This window comes from Schistocerca nitens, chromosome 5 (genome assembly GCF_023898315.1).
Source record: "Schistocerca nitens isolate TAMUIC-IGC-003100 chromosome 5, iqSchNite1.1, whole genome shotgun sequence".
Taxonomy (NCBI): domain Eukaryota; kingdom Metazoa; phylum Arthropoda; class Insecta; order Orthoptera; family Acrididae; genus Schistocerca; species Schistocerca nitens.
The window spans coordinates 815,461,650-815,483,121 of record NC_064618.1 but is presented as its reverse complement, the minus strand read 5'-3'; the positions used below and the strand labels follow the sequence as shown (position 1 = coordinate 815,483,121).

The 21,472-nt window shown below is 44.5% G+C and overlaps 1 protein-coding gene across 2 annotated transcripts in view; it reads left to right on the top strand.

Moving 5' to 3' along the window:
- Positions 1-21,472, top strand: part of LOC126259294 (atrial natriuretic peptide receptor 1-like) — a 1,315,450-nt gene that overhangs the window by 1,246,511 nt on the left and 47,467 nt on the right. For both annotated transcript variants that reach the window (XM_049955955.1, XM_049955954.1), the window contains exon 15: positions 12,018-12,167. In XM_049955955.1, the coding sequence (XP_049811912.1) occupies positions 12,018-12,167 (150 nt within the window). The remainder of the gene's footprint in view (positions 1-12,017; positions 12,168-21,472) is intronic.

The window sequence follows — 21,472 nt, the reverse complement described above, 5'->3', positions numbered from 1 at the left end:
TCTCTGACAGAATTACAATGTCATCGGCAAACCTCAAAGTTTTTACTTCTTCTCCATGAATTTTAATACCTACTCCGAATTTTTCTTTTGTTTCCTTTACTGCTTGCTCAATATACAGATTTAATAACATCGGGGAGAGGCTACAACCCTGTCTCACTCTTTTCCCAACCACTGCTTCCCTTTCATGCCCCTCGACTCTTATAACTGCCATCTGGTTTCTGTACAAATTGTAAATAGCCTTTCGCTCCCTGTATTTTACCCCTGCCACCTTCAGAATTTGAAAGAGAGTATTCCAGTTAACATTCTCAAAAGCTTTCTCTAAGTCTACAAATGCTAGAAACGTAGGTTTGCCTTTCCTTAATCTAGCTTGTAATATAAGTCGTAGGGTCAGTATTGCCTCACGTGTTCCAACATTTCTACGGAATCCAAACTGATCTTCCCCGAGGTCCGCTTCTACCAATTTTTCCATTCGTCTGTAAAGAATTCGCGTTAGTATTTTGCAGCTGTGGCTTATTAAACTGATAGTTCGGTAATTTTCACATCTGTCAACACCCTACGACTTATATTAGAAGCTAGATTAAGGAAAGGCAAACCTACGTTTCTAGCATTTGTAGACTTAGAGAAAGCTTTTGACAATGTTAACTGGAATACTCTCTTTCAAATTCTGAAGGTGGCAGGGGTAAAATACAGGGAGCGAAAGGCTATTTACAATTTGTACAGAAACCAGATGGCAGTTATAAGAGTCGAGGGGCATGAAAGGGAAGCAGTGGTTGGGAAAGGAGTGAGACAGTGTAAAAACTATGAGGTCCTCCACATGAGAATTATAAAAATTCTGTCAAATTTCGGTTACACAGATTTAAATTTTAGACATTCAGCCGAATACCTAGGGATTAAAAGTACCATAAACTCAAAATGTAGCGATCACGTAGAAAATCCTGTAGGGAAGGTGAACCAAAGACGAAGCTCCACTGGCAGATCAGTTAGAAAATACCATATATCTACTAAAGAGACTACCTACACTGAAGTTGTCCGACCTCATCTGAAATATTGTTCGGCGTTTTGGGATCCGCACCAGGCAGGCCGAATGACGGGGAGCATCGAGATAATTCAAATAAGGCCGACTCGTTTTGTATTATTGCTAAATAATGGAGACAGCGTCACGGGGATAATAAGCGACATGGTGCATCAATCGTTCGGACATAGGTGTTGTCTGGTATTTTCGCGAATTTTCAATCAACAGCTTTCACCTACAGAATGCCAAAGTACGCCGACGAAAATGAAATCGCAACACCAGGAAGGAGTTGTTGGTAGATGGGTTGCTGCATCTGAAAGATGATCTCTATTCAGATTTCAAGCCAGTTGCATAAGAGTGGCAATTGTAGGTTGCAAATCACGTTTGCTTTAGATATACGCTGTAATGGTCGTCAAGATTAGTTACCTTTGAGATCGGACGTAGTGAGTCGATGTTAGTCAAGAATGCCTTCAAGGCGACGAGGACACCAGTATTAACACCTCACTGAGTTTGAAACAGGTCATATAACAGGGCTGCGAGAAGCTGGAAGTTGCTTCTGAGATACTGCAGGAAAGACTGTAGCGTGCATTCCACCGTCCCCAAACCACCACCATTTGCGACTTCAGCGTTGTCAAGCGAGAGCCATTGGACGGCAGGGTGGAGGCCTGTTGTATTTTTTGATGAAAGCTGGTTCTCTCTCGGTGCCGACGATGGCCATGTCGGACGCCTTGTATTGGCCGATCAAGTGCAACAGGCACAGAACTCTATCCCGCAATCTGGCATCCGGCAGCCGTGCAACACAAAGCATACATGGTTGCATGCTTGCATCCAACATTCTGGAGTAATGTACCAGCATTTCACATTTCCAGTGTCTTATCTCGCTCTTACATTAACCTGTGATCTTGCAGCACTAATCATTTACAGGGTGTTTCAAAAATGACCGGTATATTTGAAACGGCAATAAAAACTAAACGAGCAGCGACAGAAATACACCGTTTGTTGCAATATGCTTGGGACAACAGTACATTTTCAGGCGGACAAACTTTCGAAATTACAGTAGTTTCAATTTTCAACAACAGATGGCGCTGCAAATGATGTGCAAGATATAGAAGACAACGCAGTCTGTGGGTGCGCCATTCTGTACGTCGTCTTTCTGCTGTAAGCGTGTGCTGTTCACAACGTGCAAGTGTGCTGTAGACAACATGGTTTATTTCTTAGAACAGAGGATTTTTCTGGTGTTGGAATTCCACCGCCGCAACCCCTCAGCGCCGCTACCATTGCTGCACGAGAGACATTCGCTAACGATATAGTGCACAGGATTGATGACGGCGATATGCATGTGGGCAGCATTTGGTTTACTGACGAAGCTTATTTTTACCTGGACGGCTTCGTCAATAAACAGAACTGGCGCATATGGGGAACCGAAAAGCCCCATTTTGCAGTCTCATCGTCCCTGCATCCTCAAAAATACTGGTCTGGGCCGCCATTTCTTCCAAAGGAATCATTGGCCCATTTTTCAGATCCGAAACGATTACTGCATCACGCTATCTGGACATTCTTCGTGAATTTGTGGCGGTACAAACTGCCTTAGACGACACTGCGAACACCTCGTGGTTTATGCAAGATGGTGCCCGGCCACATCGCACGGCCGACGTCTTTAATTTCCTGAATGAATATTTCGATGATCGTGTGATTGCTTTCGGCTATCCGAAACATACAGGAGGCGGCGTGGATTGGCCTCCCTATTCGCCAGACATGAACCCCTGTGACTTCTTTCTGTGGCGACACTTGAAAGACCAGGTGTACCGCCAGAATCCAGAAACAATTGAACAGCTGAAGCAGTACATCTCATCTGCATGTGAAGCCATTCCGCCAGAATGGTTGTCAAAGGTTTCGGGTAATTTCATTCAGAGACTACGCCATATTATTGCTACGCATGGTGGATATGTGGAAAATATCGTACTATAGAGTTTCCCAGACCGCAGCGCCATCTGTTGTTGAAAATTGTAACTACTGTAATTTCGAAAGTTTGTCTGCCTGAAAATGTACTGTTGTCCCAAGCATATTGCAACAAACGGTGTATTTCTATCGCTGCTCGTTTAGTTTTTATTGCCGTTTCAAATATACCGGTCATTTTTGAAACACCCTGTAAGTATCGTAAGTAGTACTGTATTCCCGGAAGTTCATTACTCTGCAGTAATTATTTTGTGGTGTTGCAATTTTTTTCCGTCAGTGTATTTTCTCATCCCTACATACATAGGGAGAAGCGATTATCATAATAATAGTAAAAATCAGAGCGCACATGGAAAGATTTTGGTGTTAGTTTCTCGCATGTTCTGGTCGAGAGGTGAGCGCACTAGAGATAGTGTGAAAGTGGTTGTATGAAACCTATACCAAAGGACCTATCTCTGTGTTTCACTGCCAGCGGTTTACGGATCGAGGACATAATGAGGTTACATAACATTTATATCAAAGCGGTAGACCCATATCGGTTTTGCAAACACGGGATGTGACGCACGTTGAGTCTCAGAGGCGACAGAGAGACTGAAACGTCAGAAATATCATGTATGCAGGTTTCATGTTGCATTGTATGGCAACACAGTAAGTTTACTCCAGTCACTGGCGACGATGCACATTCGGATTCTACACGTACATCTACATCTACATCTAAATGTGGTGGAGGGAGGGAGGTTCGTGCATCACAGTCACTCGGCTCCCTTCTTCTTTCTAGTTAAAGCTACTGATACTCCACGAGAAAAAATTAGCGTTAATTCGAATCTCTTTAACTCTTCATGAACTTTCCGAGACTTGTCTCTATCAAGAAGCAGTGTATTTGTTGAATATTCTAGGTATTCTAACAATAAATCTCTCCATGATGCAGAACGCCTCTTTTGTTTCGCCTGCCACAGGAATTGAAGTCGGTCTCCATAGCGCTTTCCCATTTATTGAATGAATCCGTGACAATACTTGCTACTCCTAGGTAAACCTTCATTGTGGAGCGTTCTTGGTGAGATCAGATGAGGATCAGCTACCAATCGAGTTCAAAAATGGTTCAAATGGCTCACTTAACATCTGAGGTCATCAGTCCCCTAGACTTAGAACTACTTAACTAACCTAAGGACATCACACACATCCATGCCCGAGGCAGGATTCGAACCTCTGACCGTAGCGGCCGCGCGGTTCCAGACTGTAGCGCCTAGAACCGCTCGGCCACCCCGGCCGGCCAGGGATCTGGTGATCGAGCAGGACAGGGGAACATGTCGACACTCTGTAGGGCATGTAGGGTTACAAAATATGTATGTGGGCCAGTGTTATCGTGTTGGAAAGCACTTTCCGGAATGATACTCATGAACGACAGTTCAAAAAATGGTTCAAAAGGCTCTTAGGACCATAGGACTTAACATCTGAGGTCATCAGTCCCCTAGACTTAGAACTACTTAAACCTAACTTAACCTAAGGACATCACACACACCCATGCCCGAGGCAGGATTCGAACCTGCGACCGTAGCAGCAGCGCGGGTCCGGACTGAAGCGCCTAGAATCGCTCGGCCACAGCTGCCGGCTTCATGAACGACAGCGCAAGAGTTCGAATCACCAACCTGACGTACGGATTTGCAGTTAGGGTGGCTGGGATAATCATGAGAGTGCCTCTGCTGTCGTACGAAACCGCACCCCAGACGATAACTCCAGGTTTACGTCCAGTGCGTCCTAGTTGGAGGCCCTAAAGGGGCCTCCTCCTAACCAACACATAGCCGTAAGTGGCACCGAGCAGAACCGGTTTTCATCAGAAAGACAACAGACATGCCCACTGCTCTCCAATGAGCCGTCGCGTGACACCAATGAAGTCGCAAATGGCAATGATTTGGGGTCGGTAGCATGCGCGCTAAAGGCCGTCTGGCCAGGTACTGCCCTTGAAGTAACCGAACTGTAACAGTTCGCTGTGTTATTATGACGCTAACCGCTGCTCAAACTGCAGCTGCAGAGTCATACGCGAAACCCGGTGATCTGTCTTATCGGCAGTACCACGTCGGCGTCTGGAGTACGGTCTTCTTCCGACCGTACGTTTACGTGGCCACCGCTGCCAGCAGTCATACACAGTGTCTACACCCCTGCCAGATCTTTCTGCAATATCTCAGAAGGAACAATAAGCTTCTCGTAGCCATGTCACGCGACATATTTCTAACTGCCCTGAGGGGTTGATAATGCTGGCTTTTTCGCCTTAAAGGCATTCTTCACTATCATCAAGTCATCACGTTCAATCTCGGAGGTTATTAATTCTCACGACCATTACAGCTTGTATTTAAAGCAAACCTGATTTTCAACCTTCTAGTACCAAGCGAGGTGGCGCAGTGACTAATACACTGGACTCGCATTCGGGAGGACGGCGGTTCAATCCCGCGTCCGACCGTTCTGATTTAGTTTTTCCATGATTTCCCTAAATCGCTCCAGGCAAACGCCGGAATGGTTCCTTTGAAAGGGCACGGCCGAGTTCCTTCCCCGTCCTTCCCTAATCCGATGAGATCGATGACCTTACTGTCTGGTCTCCCCCCCCCCCGCCCCCCCCCCCCCCCCGCCCGAAACAACCCAACTCAACCTCGTAATGGCCCGGTACTAGCGTCACTATTATTGTGATTGGTGAAAAATGTGAATAGTCATTATCTATTTTAATCATTAATGTTCCTACTGCGAATGAACTAGTTGGCAGATTCACTTCTGAAGATTTCTCTCCATTAAGAATTGACATTATGAAAGGATAGGGACAGAATTCAGTCTTGGCCCATTTTCAAAGGAAATCTAAATCTTTATCAGCGGACGGCGACGTGAACAGCAGTCCACTCGCATGCGGATCCGTTTTCATTTACTGCGCTATCCCGCTCTCTACCGGTACAACAGTACGGCGTGAACTTCCTGTGTACAGTCTCCTTTGTGCAGTGTGGCCTAGAGGTAAAGCGCGTTCGTTCCTCGCGAGCAGACTGCAAAGTTGTTGCACGTCGGGGAAACTCGTGGAGATACAGCAACAGGTGTTCTCTCGCCAGAGACGTGGGCGATCGATGGGCGCAGGGGAAGTGTCAGGGGGCGCAGCCACGCCCCGCCCCGCCAGCGCTTCTTCAGAGGTCGGCCGGGCGTGATGCGTGACAGCTGCCGAGGCTGTTCATCTCGCAGCCGGCTGAGGAAAGCGAGCAAAGCGGTGCGGTGAGCTCGAAAGCTGCGGAAGAGACATCGGCAGAGCGGGAAGCTGCACACAGAAACAATCAAAAGCATACTCACTAGTCGTCGCAAAGAGCACACTGATGTAATAGTTTGGACACCAAGTATTACGCCAGGAAACACCCAGACAAAATATTTGACTTAGAGTGAAGCTCAGAAAATGTACATAAAATGATACCAGCAAAAGATCCGGAGTAAGAATACATAAGTAGATTCGACAGTGTGTCCTCCAAGGTTATCTGAAGCCTATCACACCCCTCCAGCGACACGTGGACGGACTTGTTTAATCAGTGGGACAGTGTCGCAGGGAGACTGGAGGACCTGAACTGGAAGACTCTTGAAAATAGGCGTAAACTATCCCAAGAAAGTGTATTAACAAAATTTCAAGAACCGGCTTTAAATTATTATCATAGAAATATACTATTACTCCCTACGTATCACTCACATAAGGATCGCGAAAGTAAGATCAGAATAATTACTGCACATACAGAGGCATTCAAAAGATCACTCTTTCGCTCTCCTACGTAAATGGGACTGAAGAAACCCTTATAACTGGTACTATGGGATGCATCCTCTGCCATGCACCTCAGGGTGGTTTGCAGAGTATATAAGTAGATGTAGATGTAGGGACAGAGGTGCTTCTTGTATGCCTCTTGCCGGCGGCTGTGGCCGAACTGTTCTAGGCGCTTCAGTCCAGAACCGCGCGTCTGCTACGGTCACAGGTTTGAATCCTGCCTCGGCCATGGAATTGTGTGATGTTCTTAGGTTTAAGCAGTTCTAAGTTCTAAGGGACTGATGACCTCAGGTGTTATGTCCCATAGCGCTCAGAGCCATTTGAACCATTTGTGTGGCTCTTAATTCCGTCTCCGGTAACAACAAACGGCGAAAATTTCTCATGGGGATGGGTTTTGTCTATCAACCAGAAATAAATACCATCCCCCTTTTCCAAAAATTTGTTTCAGGAGTACTAATCTCAATCTCTGCCAGCCAACATATTTACCAAAACTCTGTTTTTCCAACAATCCTACTCCTAATTTACTGCATCTCCAATAAAATTAAGTGCTCTTTTTTTTGTAAAGACTATCATCATTTTCAGCGATGGCGTGGGTATGTGATTTTTTCGTGATAGACAAATTCTTCCACAGGTCCGATAAGAAACTTTGTGCTTTCAAACAGGGACGAATATAGTACACATTAATTAAAGACAGTAGCATTCTTCATAGCAGATCGGAAGAAGACAATGTTACTATAGTCCTATTTAACACCAGGTGCATCTATGAAAATGTCTCTATTCTCGCTAGTACTAGGGACAGAAAGATGATTGAAACCCGATGTTAACAGCAATGAAATTTCACAGTGGAATGCATATCACGGTGACGGACTGAAAACCGATGGTTGAGGCGTGTAATAATATGCACTGAGGCTTAGTACAGATTCCGAATGTGAAATAATTTGCGTGAAGCTAAGTGCTAGAGATGGAACAGACATAGTCCCTGAATGCTGTTATAGGCCACCTCTTTCAGTGGCAGTAGGGGAGAAACACATGAGGGGAAACTTGGAGAAGACTCAGCTAACTTTACTGGTCCTGTTATGTACTAGATGGAGATTTCAACTTACCAACTTTACATTAGGAACTCACGTGATTAAGGCGGGGATCGGAGGCGGGGAATCATGTGAAATTGTTCTAACTGCCTTATCCGAAAAATACGCCGAGCAGCAAATCAGAGAAACAACTTGTGGAAATAACATTTTAGATCTCCTAGTCGCTGACGGGCAGTAACTTGTAGACTCAGCGGAGAACAGGGAACCGTTGATCATAAGGCAATTACAGAATCACTGAATACGGCAATAAAAAGTAACATAAGAAAGATGGGAAGTTATTTGTGCTTAGCAAGGGCGACAGAAAACACACTGATGATTACCTGAGCGGCCAACAAGAAAAATTCGTCTCCACGACCGAAAACATTGTGTACTTAAGAGTATTGTACAATATGCATTAGACAGGTGTGTTCCCAGTAAAGATTTGTAAAAGACCTACCGTGGCTCGACAACCATGTCAGAAAGCTGCTACGAAAAGAAAGAGAGCTTGAATGCAAATCTAACCGTATCCAAAGCCTCACAGACAAACAAAAGCTGAATAAAACCAAGACTAGCCTAAAGAGAGCCACGCATGAAGCGGTATCGAATTCTGAAGGATAAGGTCCGTCTACTGACATGACAGAAAATCCTAAGAACTTCCTGGTCTCACATTAAATCAGTAAACGTATTGAAGGCATCTATCCTGACCCTCTGTCACCATAACGGCATAGAAACATCCAAAACTCTTACACTGAGAAGGATTGTACTGTGGTTCCTTCTTTAAATCGTCGCACGAACGTCGGAATGACGGATATCGATCTGCTTAGAGTAAGCCTATGTGAAAGAATTTGCTTCTCTTCTAGCAACAGTGTACAGTAGTTCGCTGGAGGGCCGAAGCATTCATAGTGATTGGAAAAAAGCGAAGGAGGGTTCGTCGAACAGACGCATGAAGCTATAGGCCTATATTCTGACGTCGGTCTGTGGTATAATTATGAAATATCTTTTATGCTCGTTTATTGTTACATTGCGGGAGACCGAAAATCTCCTCTGTAGGAAACATGGCTTCCGGAAGCGACGATCGTATCAAACCAAGTTTTCTCTGTCCGTCCACCAGCCCCAGAAGGCAGTCGACACCGGCGCCCAGCCTGATGGCGTGTTTCTTAACTTCCGGAAGACGTTAGATAAAGTTATGTGCTGCCACCCGCTCGTAGAACTTAGAGCGTACGGAATACAAAACTAGATGTATAGCTGGAATGGGGTTTCCAGCAAACAGACGTAAAAGTAACTTTGCTAGTGTTATACGGCACGTAGAAAGTTCTGTCAGGCTTCTCGTGGGTGATTCTGTTCTATAAAGAGAAGTCTTTACGCTTGAAAGGGCGACGGATATGCAAGAAGTTTTACGGAGAGTCCTTGGTACAGGGATTGGCAGTTGACAAATGCAACATTCTACGCAACAGGAGGCATGATCACACGATTGCAGGACAACTACTGGAAACAACCATACACATAAATTATATCCATATATGCGTAAGAAGCGATTTAACATAGAACAACCACACAAAAATAATCGCAGGTAATTCAGGAGCCAGACTGAGGTTCATTCGAAGAACCTTCAGGAAGTGTAGTCCACACCAAGGAGAAAGCCCTTAAAGCGGTCGTTCCAACTGCTCCTCAGTTTGGGATCCTTACGAAGCAGAATTAATGACCCCAAAAAGCGGAAGATCTGAAGGAGAGCAGCACGTTTCTTCACAGTTTCATTTAATAAGTAGGAAATCGTCACGGAGATTCTCAGCCAGCCAGAGTGGCAAACGCTAAAAGAGAGGCGTTCAGCGGCATCGTATGGTCTACTGTAGAAACCACGCGAGTGTACGTTCGCACAAGTGTCAAATAATATGTTGCTTCTTTCTACGTATTTCAAGTGAAAAGAGCTTGTAGGTTTTCCAAAATCGTTGTTTCTTCTGATAATTCGCGACGGCTATAGGAAAACGCCAATAATCTACAAAGTATCCTCCACCACACACCATAAGGTAGCTTGCGGAGTAAAGATGTAGCTGGATGATCGCGGACACATCAACACGCTTGGCTGAGGCACCGAGCGACGCTTAAACGACCAGCGTGTTCCCATCACAGCACCTATCTCCTATGACACACACGCCTGAGGCACGAAACCGATAAAGGTGTACCAAACTGCGTGAGAACTAACGCAGATTAATCTTTATATTGTGTATTGTGTACTGAACCGGTGACCTAGAAACGACGGAGAGGGTTCGTCCTGTCGTAGCCCTCAGTGGTACACAACCCCACAACAGGCCACAGCAGTCCACCCACCCCACTACCACGCCGCCCCACACAGAACCCACGATTACTGAGCGGTTCGGCCCCCCAGTGGACAGCCCCCCCCCCCCCCCCCACCTTCCCCCGGGAACGTCTCATACCAGACGAGTGTACCTCCAATGTTTGCGTGGTAGAGTAATTATGGTGTACACCAGTGCTTAATTTCTAAACTTCTAGGTGCCGGAACGCTCCCCCTTCTCCCCCTTCTACACCTCCCCCCCCCCCCCGTCACGGCCACAGAGAGAGACGTGTGATAAGACTTACAATGAGAAATGATTTTTTAGAAACTGTTCTGAAATTCAGGTTTTTAAACCATGATATCTTATAATCAAAAACATAACAACAAGCCGGCCGATATGGCGGAGCGGTTCTAGGCGCATCAGACTGGAACCGCGCGACTGCTACGGTCGCAGGTTCGAATCCTGCCTCGGGCATGGATGTGTGTGATGTCCTTAGGTTAGTTACGTTTAAGTAGTTCTAAGTTCTAGGGGACTGATGACCTGAGATGTTAAGTCCCATACTGCTCAGAGCAATTTGAATCATTTTTTAACATAGCAGCACAAGGTTTCAATATAAACAACAGCTGCCACCACCTGCCGCCTTACCAGTGTCACTTTGCTCCATAGTTCTGCTTCATACGCATTGACACAAGTCGGTAGTCTTCGTGGCTATGACATCATGTTTTCAATGCTCCCAGCCGCAACGTTCGAACAGTAGCTTCGTAGCTGCTCTATGAACGTGTGTTCAGTATTCTTGGGTATACTTCACGTGTGTACACACACACACACACACACACACACACACACACACACAGACACATGTGCCCGTCACATCACGTTGGCGACCCATTGTCCCGCTGGCGCAGCGGCAAATTATAATTACGTTGTGATTTAACACACTTGTAGTATTTCAAATCTCCTGTGATGAACTGTTAAAAAAAATTTTAAAAAAAGAAGAAATTGGTCTCTGGGAGGTGTCGGTACGCGTTCCGGCTCGTTCTGCTCCGAAATTAAGCCCTGGTGTACACGTACCTGGAGACACTGTTTACGCAGCAATCGCTGACATAGTGCAACTGAGGCGGAGTAAAGGGAACCAGCCCGCATTCGCTGAACCAAATGGAAAACAACCGAAAATCCATCCACAGGCTGGCCGGCTCACCAGACCTCGACACTAATCCGCTGGGCGGATTTGTGCCAGCGACCGGCACGCCTTCCCGTTCCAGAAGCAATGCGTTAGACTGCGCAGCTATTCGGGTGGGCTAACCTTAATATTACTAAATTTTTAATTTTTTAGAGCATCTGTCAGATTAAGTCTCTCGGATGAAGAACGGAAATCTACTTTTGACAGCTCTCCTTGGTTTTGTGGACATGGAACTTAAAAATAAAGGGAAAAATCAGATCCTGCGGCTCACACCCCGTCGCTGAAGCAATGGTTACGCTTTTCCCGCATAGAGCTATTACATAGCATACTTGCACTGAAATTTGACTTTGGAAGTCTGTTGTGTGAGTGTAAAAGGATTTCGACTTTTGTTCATTGGTATAGGTACGGGTTTACTTGTGATCGTAATTATCAGTCTTGTATTCGTGTAGTCTTATCGCACTAGGGGAGATCTTGACTTCTACACGCTACGTCGCTTTCGGTACTGACTTGCCTATTTCAGTGACAGGCTACATTTGGGTCAAGCCCACAGAAAATATGCTTGGAAATGCAAAGTGAAGTAATCTCATTAGATCCAATGCTCCCTCGCCACCACCACCACCGACCCTTCTGTCTCTTTAATCATATGGACGGTCAGCCCATGTGCAGACCTGGAGCCGAGCTGAGGTATTGCTGGAAGGAAATCTTCAGTCGTGACGTTTAACATACGTCTGCGGCTGTGTTACAGGGAGAACGAGAGCGGCAACATCCTGGACAACCTGCTGTCGCGCATGGAGCAGTACGCCAACAACCTGGAGGCATTGGTGGAGGAGCGGACGTCCGACTACTTGGAGGAGAAGCGGAAGTGCGAGGAACTGCTGTACCAGCTGCTGCCCAAGTAAGTCAGAGATCCGTCAACAAATCTTCTACTCACCTTCACCTTCTTCGTGCTTCTTACTGTTACCATTTAGTTAAACTACACCCATGAAAATCTTTTATTCCTTGCTACAGAGAATAATTGTCAGGTCATAACCACACTCAAGCTGAAATCCGCTTGCTATCATATACGCAACGTTCATGCAGCACAGTAGCGACCTCGCAAAGTCTGCAAGAGAAAAAACGACTCGCTATCTTAGAAAATCGCGTTGAAGTCGACTACAGCACCCTGGACGTAAATCTTGTCAGTGGTCTTCTGTGTCGCAGCGCTGGCGGATCCTCACGCTTTCATTGTGTTGTCACATCCTCTTCATCCTGACGACCATTGGACGTAAACCCCCTCGTAGAATGTAGCAGGGCGTAATTCGGATGACGCAGAAGACGTGTTTCCGCTTATGTCTTCTTCATGAAGGGTCATAATGTTCGACTTCGTTCCGACTATCAACGTTGGATACTATTTGGCTAAGAGTAGCGGTGTAGTAACGTCTCCGACAATCTCACATTCCCCTCAGACATAAGAATCCATACCAAGTCTTGCGTGCCGTATCTACTAGCTGGTGGCTGGAGTTATAGTCCTCCAGGACTTTCCGTTTGTTCTGGGTCCATACGCGTGCCAGCTGTCTTCTTTCTTCAGTCGTAACGTTAAAATATGGAAACACCATGAAAAATGTACGACTGAACACAAATGAAAATGCTAGACAAGAATGCAGCTTGCGCTCTTGTATTTAAAAACTAACGACAACTGTCCAGTTTTTTCACGATGTTCCAAGTGTCAGTCGAGGACAGGGAGTATTCTAGTTGTTGTTCTGATACTGACTTCAGTGTTTTAAAACAGAATAGCTATTTTGACTGAAATGACTCCAATATATGGTATACTTAAATACAGTAGAGCGTCGATTATCGGAACGTCGGTCAACCGAACGACCGCTTAACCGAACTGTGTACTCGCTAGCACCTGTCACTCTCCCACCCTACCGTCCATCATCCCCCTCACGCCCAAACCAAGTTTCCCACAGTAGCCGCAGCACTGGGCCACCGCTGGCGGAACATTGTTCTAATGGGGCCTTCACAAGGCGCTGCTGAACGGCCAAGCCGCCAGTCGCTGTGTTTCAACAATGAGCACACTTCTGTCGGCTCGGCACTGGCAGTAGAAGTAGCGGCAGTATCAAGGCTGTTCACAGCAACAGCTGCGCCTGCTTAGAGTTGAGGCGTGCCGCTCTGCGCAGTTTGAAGGATTGCGCGCCCCCAAGAAGAGCTTCTCACGGTGCAAACAGTCACCTTCTGCTCTCTGTTACGACCACTTGTGTGCTGCTGCGTGAAGAAGTGAACTTGACGATACAAAATGCTTAAACGTAAACGTGTTGTCGTTTCTATGAGGGACAAGTACGAGATATTAAAAGTTTAGAAGGTGAATCTGAAACCACATTATCCAATGAGTACAAGGGGGGGAAGTCGACAATTACGGATATAAAAAAACAAAAGACGAGCATAGCAAATTTTATAGCTATGCTTGATTCTACTGATGGATCAACAACCCGTAAAACTATGAATAAATTTACTGTACAGTACTTCTTTTTGGCCGGCCGCAGTGGCCGTGCGGTTCTGGCGCTGCAGTCCGGAACCGCGGGACTGCTACGGTCGCAGGTTCGAATCCTGCCTCGGGCATGGGTGTGTGTGATGTCCTTAGGTTAGTTAGCTTTAAGTAGTTCTAAGTTCTAGGGGACTTATGACCTAAGATGTTGAGTCCCATAGTGCTCAGAGCCATTTGAACCATTTGAACTTCTTTTTGGCAAATAAACATGTACAGTTCGATTATCCGAACAAACCAGTTTTCCGAACACCCACGTCCCCCAATTACTTCGGATAATCGACGCTCTACTGTACTTCGCTTATTGCGTGTTTTTGGGTGATGGCTGTGTCGATGTATTTCCTATTCTTTTTTGATATGTGTTGTAAAAGTGTATCGTTTTCATGTTTGTGATAACCATTGTTATGTGCAATGTGCTAGTATTTGATCGTGTTCATTTTTGTCTCATAGTCATCAGCATTAAGTGCAAATTCCTGCACTCTGTTTAAGACAGATATGAAAGCAACTTGTTTATGTAAGTTGGGGTGTGTGGAGGATGTATCATTGACAGCGTCTGTGTTTGTGATTATCAGGTCCAAACAGACCAGGCTTGATATATTCATACTCAAATCTAAACACACTTTGCTTTGACAGCCATCTTGTTTTTATACACTGTTGATTCATTTTTGTCACAATATGTTTCGAGTTTAGAAGTTTGCGAGCAATCTGTAACAATATCGAAAGAGGTATAGAAATGGGGATACCTGAAATGTAGCGGGAAGATAGCAACATCACAAGAAGATACTACATGATAATTTCAAAAATTTTCCTTGTCAACAGTAGACCAATACACAAAGATACCTCAGCTCTTATTTGCTCTTCTTTTTCTCCAAAGCACGTCAAAACACTTGCCAAGACTAGACCAAAAACTTTATTATCTATGTTCACTTGGGTTAAATGTCTTTAACTGCCACTGTAGTCTTATGGCGTGGTCTAACCTCGAAACATGTTGCTAATTAAGTAATTTAAGTAATCGCCAAATTTTTTTGACTGGTAACGATGTTTCTAAAACCTTTTAATGCTTATGAAACAGTCACAGTTGATTAACAGTCAATATATCTTTAATTTATACTAAGACTGATGATACTAAGTATCTGAATAACAATCCGTCTTGTTAGGTATTTGGAAGGTACCCTTAGTTACTTGTGCTTTTAATAACGATGTTAATTATTTAGCATAAAAGTTGCTTTTGAAAAACGATGGTGAGCGTTACTGTATGCGTCGACAAGACTTCAAGATGCACATCCTTGTCCATATTATGAACTTTAGGAGTAACTAGATTCACTATTATAACGGCTTGTAGAAATCTCTACCCACCACATACGCAACTTTAAAAATTTTATTCAAAGACTAAAATATCGTAGCTGGTGATTGCACAGTTGTCTGCTCGAAATTGGAAACATTATTCATTATGCCATGGAGAGCGCAAAATGCAGAAACGTCTTCCAGATCCAGTAGATTGACTGGCTTTCCTACAAAGCACTCTTCACTGACCAGTCAAAAGAAAAAAGCATACGTACTCTGAGACGGCCCATGACGACCTGATCGTATTTCAACCTAGTAATGTAACGAATCAGGTGTGAGGCCCCAGAAGGCACACAGCTGTGACTAGTGAGGAAGGGTTAAATGTGGGAAATAGCGGAATCCCAACTTACGTTGTTAACTTGACGTACCTTAGGGAAAATATTCAAAGGAAAGGCACCTGGCGCCTTCGTGTCTTCGGATGTAGACTGCAAAACAGATTTCATTCTTCAGAAATGGTGGGGCTTTTCAAAGAGTGGAATGGTGGCGAAAGGGAAAATACATTAATTCAAATAAATTCGTTGTATCAAGCTAAGTCTGTAAATATATTTTCAGGAAACTAGAGGCGAGAACCATATATTTCGTTCGTACCCAAGCAGTAAAGAAGAAACGAAACACGGCCAAATGTGCAGTGTCATATAACACAATAATGAGTAAACAAAATACACTAAGAATCTTTTAAAATATATTTTATTTGGCGGTAAATAAAATTACAGTCTTACTTACACCAGTTACCATGATGAAACACAACAGCTTTACTTGCAATAAAAACATTTTTGGTGAACTTCCTCCTGTTAGCCTTAATTGGCCAGTATAAAGTCTGAATGGCAATTGAAGGCCTAATCATCATAATGGCAGAATTAGCGACTCATGAACGCATAAAATAGTGCGTTTCCTGTGGCAGAATTGTCGTGAGCCCACCTCTTACAACAAAGACACTGGACCCATTGTTGGTTGTATCGTTTCAAGCAGTAAGTACAAAGGCAATTTTTACCCTCATCATCAGAATGTTGCAGGTTATAATAGAAAAAAAGAAAAACTGGATGGAACATTTCTTGAGATGGACCTTCATTCTTGTTTCCACCTGCTGTTGCCTTGAATTTTCCTTGACAGTGATATCAATTGGGTTGCACCACCAGCCCTTAGTCAACGTGCCGTATCGCTATGTTTGAACTAGTTTTCGAAACTACAATAGAAATTTTCAAATTTTGAAATCATACAAATGAACCTTATAAAGCAAAAAAGTTCCTGTAAACGAAGATATATTTAGCTATTCTCGATTCTAAAAGGAATATGCTCTCTAGTAGCTTCCATATTTGAGTAACAAAATTTGCTCACCTAGATATCTTCTTCGCGCTTAGGTATTCACTCAGCTGGTATAGTCAAGTTTGTGACAACCCTCAGGTAACGGCAGCACTAATCCTCCATTGTCGGTAGCGCTCTAGAAACACTGGTACCTCAGAAAAGTGATCTGCGTAAACGAGCACTGCGCGGAATGTCGTCCCGGTCTACCGTACCACACGACGACATTCATACTGGCACTTTCCCGTCACCAGTACTTCCACATATGAGACCGTTCTTGCAAGAAAATCCTGCCGCTACCTGTGACCTTTCAATGGCGTTTCCAGAAAAGTACTATAACTCATACCAAATATGAGGTCGGCATTCACAGTGCGACCTGTTACTTCACGTTAGTCCTTTTGAACGCGTATTGGGGTTCGAGTCCTCCCTCGGGCGTAGTTGGATGTGTTGTTCTTAGCATAAGTTAGTTTAAGTAGTGTGTAAGCCTAGGGACCGAAGACCTCAGAAGTTTGGTCCTTTCCGAATTCACACACATTTGAACACTTTGACCGCGTACGCTTTTGCTGAAATTACGTATGAGCATAGTAATACGTGAATCGGATTTTTAATCGACAGTTAATCACACCTCTTCGCAACGTACCGACACCAAGAAAAAACTAGAAATACGTTAAGTCCTTTCACATCCTGCCTACACGCTCATCCTTCTGCAGGTGGTGCTCACGCGACATTTTGGTGAATGATTGTGGAAAACCGCCTAGAACCACACTCAGGTCTGTCATGGTAACACACGAACAGGCGTCATTCCGCCGCAAGTATTCGATTCGGGTCTAGTCGTCTAGTTGTCTAGACATTGTAGTAAACGATATATCTTCACTTGTTCTAGATCAAGGGTAAAAATCCTGAGTACCACGAAAACGAAAACTTTAGGAACATAATATAACATTTTTTATGTAGGCCTTTGTTGCTATGGGCGCTGGTAGTGTGACAAGCGATAATGCTTTACAAACGAAAACGCCATTGCGCCAAAATCGCCATAAAAATTTCAACGAATCACTTGACAAGTATAGAAAATTTGCAAAAATAACTTTGTTTAACAGCCAATGTTGTTCTTACTTCCTTCATACTTACACTGACTACAGTTCCTAAGTAATGTTTTGTGGCTCATTTGTGCGACTTGAAAACCATTCTGCCAAATTATCACAAAAAACTGTACTAATCTCTTGAAGTGATTTGAGAATCTACACTGAAGAGCCAAAGAAACTGTTACACCTGCCTAGTATCGCGTAGCGCCCCCGCGAGCACGCGGAAATGTCGCAACACGACATGGCATAGACTCGACTAATGCCTGAAGTAGTGTTGGATGGAACTGACACCATGAATCCTGTATGGCTGTATATAAATCCGTAAGAGCTCTACGGGGTGGAGTTCTCTTCTGAACACCACGTTGCACAGCTCCCCAGATATATTCAATAATGTTCATGTCTGGGGAGTTTGGTGGCTAGCGGAAGTTTACTCAGAAGAGTGTTCCTGAAGCCAGTTCCTGTAGCATTTCTTGACATGTAGGGTGTCGCATTGTCCTGCTGGAATTGCCCTAGTCCGTCGGAATGCACAGTCGACATGAATGGATACAGATGATCAGGCAAGATGCTTATGTACGTGTCATCTGTCAGAGTCGTATCTAGACGTATGAGGGGTCCCAACTGCACACGCTCCACAGCATTACAGAGGCTCCACTTGCTTGAACAGTGCCCTGCTCACATGCAGGGCGAATGGATTCATGAGGTTGTCTTCATATACGCTCACGTCCATCCGCTGGGCACAATTTGAAACGAGACTCATCCGACCAGGCAACATGTTTCCAGTCATCAACAGTTCAATACTGGTGTTGACGGGCCCAGGTGACGCGTAAAGCTTTGCGTCGTGCAGTCACCAGGAGTACACGAGTGAGCGTTCGGCTCCGAAAGCCCATATCGATGATGTTTCGTTTAATGGTTTGCAGACACACTTGTAGATCTCACAGCATTGAAATCAGGAGCATTTTGCGGAAGGGCTGCACTTCTCTCATGTTGAACGATTCTCTGCAGTCATCGTTGTTCCCGTTCTTGCAGGGTCGTTTTCAGGTCGCAGCGATGCCGGAGATTTAATGTTTAACCGGATTCCTGATATTCACGGTCCACTCGTGAAATGGTCGTACGAGAAAGTTCCCACTCCACTGCTACGTTGGGGATGTTCTGTCCCACTGCTCGTGCGCCGACTATAACACCACGTTCAAACTTACGTAAATCTTGATCATCTGCCATTGTAGCAGCAGTAACCGATCTAATAACTGTGCTAGACACTTATTGTCTTGTATAGGTGTTGCCGACCGTTGCCGCCGTATTGTGCCTGCTTACATATCTCTGTACTTGAATACGCATGCCGGCCGGGGTGGCCGAGCGGTTCTAGGCGCTACAGTCTGGAACCGCGCGACCGCTACGGTCGCAAGTTCGAATCCTGCCTCGGGCATGGATGTGTGTGATGTACTTAGGTTAGTTAGGTTTAAGTAGTTCTATGTTCTATGGGACTGATGACCTAAGATGTTAAGTCCCATAGTGCTCAGAGCCATTTGAACCATTTGTCACTGTTAAAATGCTAACCATTGAAGAACCTGTGTTTTGTTACTCGAACAAGTGTTCAAAGCTGGCGGTAAATACACAGTTTCAGTTCATCAAACATTTAATTCAGTATTCCCGGAGACAACATTCCCACATCGCGATACTGTGCGAGATTTGATTAACAAATTTCGAAGTACGTGTTCAATGACAGAGGCACCGAGAAGTGGGAGTCCTAGAGTTTTCCTGAGAATAAACTACCAGATATTTCGGTTAAAACGTCCGTGGGTCCTAAGAAAACTCGCCCAGGAAATCGATGTTAGTGTCAGAACGGCCCACACAGCAGTAAGGCAAAAATTAGGACTTTTCCCAAAGTGACAGTGGTGCGAGAACTGAAAAATACTGATCATGGCAAGAGACTGCATTATTGTCAATGATTCAAAAATTTCGTTCAACACAATGGAAGGGATATTCTTAATGAAAGTTTTTCATTGATGACTCGTGGTTTCATTTACCCGGGTACATGAACTTGCAAAATTCTCGTACTGCAAATCCTTTGTGTATTCATGAGGAACCACTTCATTCTGTGAAAATAGGAATTTGTATTGCAACTTCTAGACGTCGGATTGTGGGTCCCATATTTTTCAACGAAACAATAAACGCAAAACGATACTGCGGTGATATCCCGTACGCATTCAACGAGGACTTGTCTTAAGTGAAACACTGAACAGTTATTTTCAACAAGATGGTGCAACCACGCACACAGCTCGCGTTTCAATGTCACTGCTTGCTGATGTTTTTGGTGATCGCATAATTTCACAGGGACTTTGGGCTCTACGACCACCTGACGTAACACCACGTCACTTTTTCTTCTGGGGTGCAGTGAAAGCAACTGTCTATAAAAACTGTCCAAAATCCCTCGATGAACTGAAAACGGCAATATCCACTTTCACGGCTTCTGTTACAGAAGAAATGTCACAGCTTGTGTTTGGAAACGTGGTTCAAATGGCTCTGAGCACTATGGGACTTAACTGCGGAGGTCATCAGTTCCCTAGAACTTGGAACTACTTAAACCTAACTAACCTGAGGACATCACACACATCCATGCCCGAGGCAGGATTCGAACCTGCGACCATAGCGGTAGCGCGATTCCACACTGCAGCGCCTAGAACCGCTCGGCCACTTCGGCCTGCTTGGGAACATGATTAGACGAATTTAAGTGTGTATTCAACAACAGAGGGGATACTTTCAACATTTAATGTGAAAATTTGTAGGTAAAAATGATTATTCAATAAATCAATAACTTGTATTTTACTGAGTTTCATTTCGGTATATTCACTACGGCATACGGCACGCGCGGCTAACAGTCATACGGCACTGTGGAGAGAGTTTTTGAACACCCCGTATAAAACTAGGAAACTGTACTGTCCTTCGATGAACTACGACACAATAACGTACACTCTTACGATTTCGCTGAAATGTAATGTTTTGTTTCCTCGAGTAGTCTGCTCAAAATTGTTACTAGACCATTCTTGTAACTTTAATGTCACGTGTTGGTACCTTCGACAAAGGTGCAGAAAAATTTGATGATGCGATAATTTCTTCACCGAGGTGATATAGACAGTGCTTGTTTCGGTTTTTATCTTGCTGACCCAGGAAAATTTAAGGCCTCTTTGCATTAATAGCTCGTTAAGGGAGGGAGAGTTAGGAGTAATGGCCGTGCGGCACAGACTTAATTACGTTAACTGCGCCGTAAAACGCTCAGCTTCCCATCGCCGCGGTAATTTCAAACCTGTGAGTTGGCCAGACTGGGTACCTCTGCTCTCCTGCCACAGTCACTGAATAAATATGTACTGAACAACAGGCAGCCTGTCTTTGTCACTTCATGAAAAGAAGTGGTTTTCAGTCACTTGTCTTTAAAATGTTAAGATGCTATCCTGTTTGTCATATCGGGCTTGTTTTTCCATCTCCGCTTATCCACGACATTTAACTATCCCGGTAATCTCTATCAGACACTCTCTCACTCAATTTTTTCCCCTTTACTACTCTTTCCTATCTCAAGACCATGATTCCACAATGCCCTGATCTGTATCTCTCTGACATGTGTTCTGTTTCGTTTGGTAATATTTTTCCACAAAATCCTTTCTTCCACTCCATCCATTCCTGTTCGACGTATATCACTTGTATCATCTTCAAAATGATTCCTATTCGTCCCTCTCTGGTTTTATACATAGTCTACATTTCAGTTACACACGAGAATTATCTACAGATATGCCGTTTCAAACACATACCCGTTGGTCAAAAAACGCTGACACTACAACAGTTCCATCATAGAAACTTTTCTCCACTTGCAATTGCCTGCTCTTGATGTTTCAGCTGCTTCAGCGATATACTATGACCTTCCCCATCTATTGTAATTTATCTGTCACTATGATCAGCTACTTC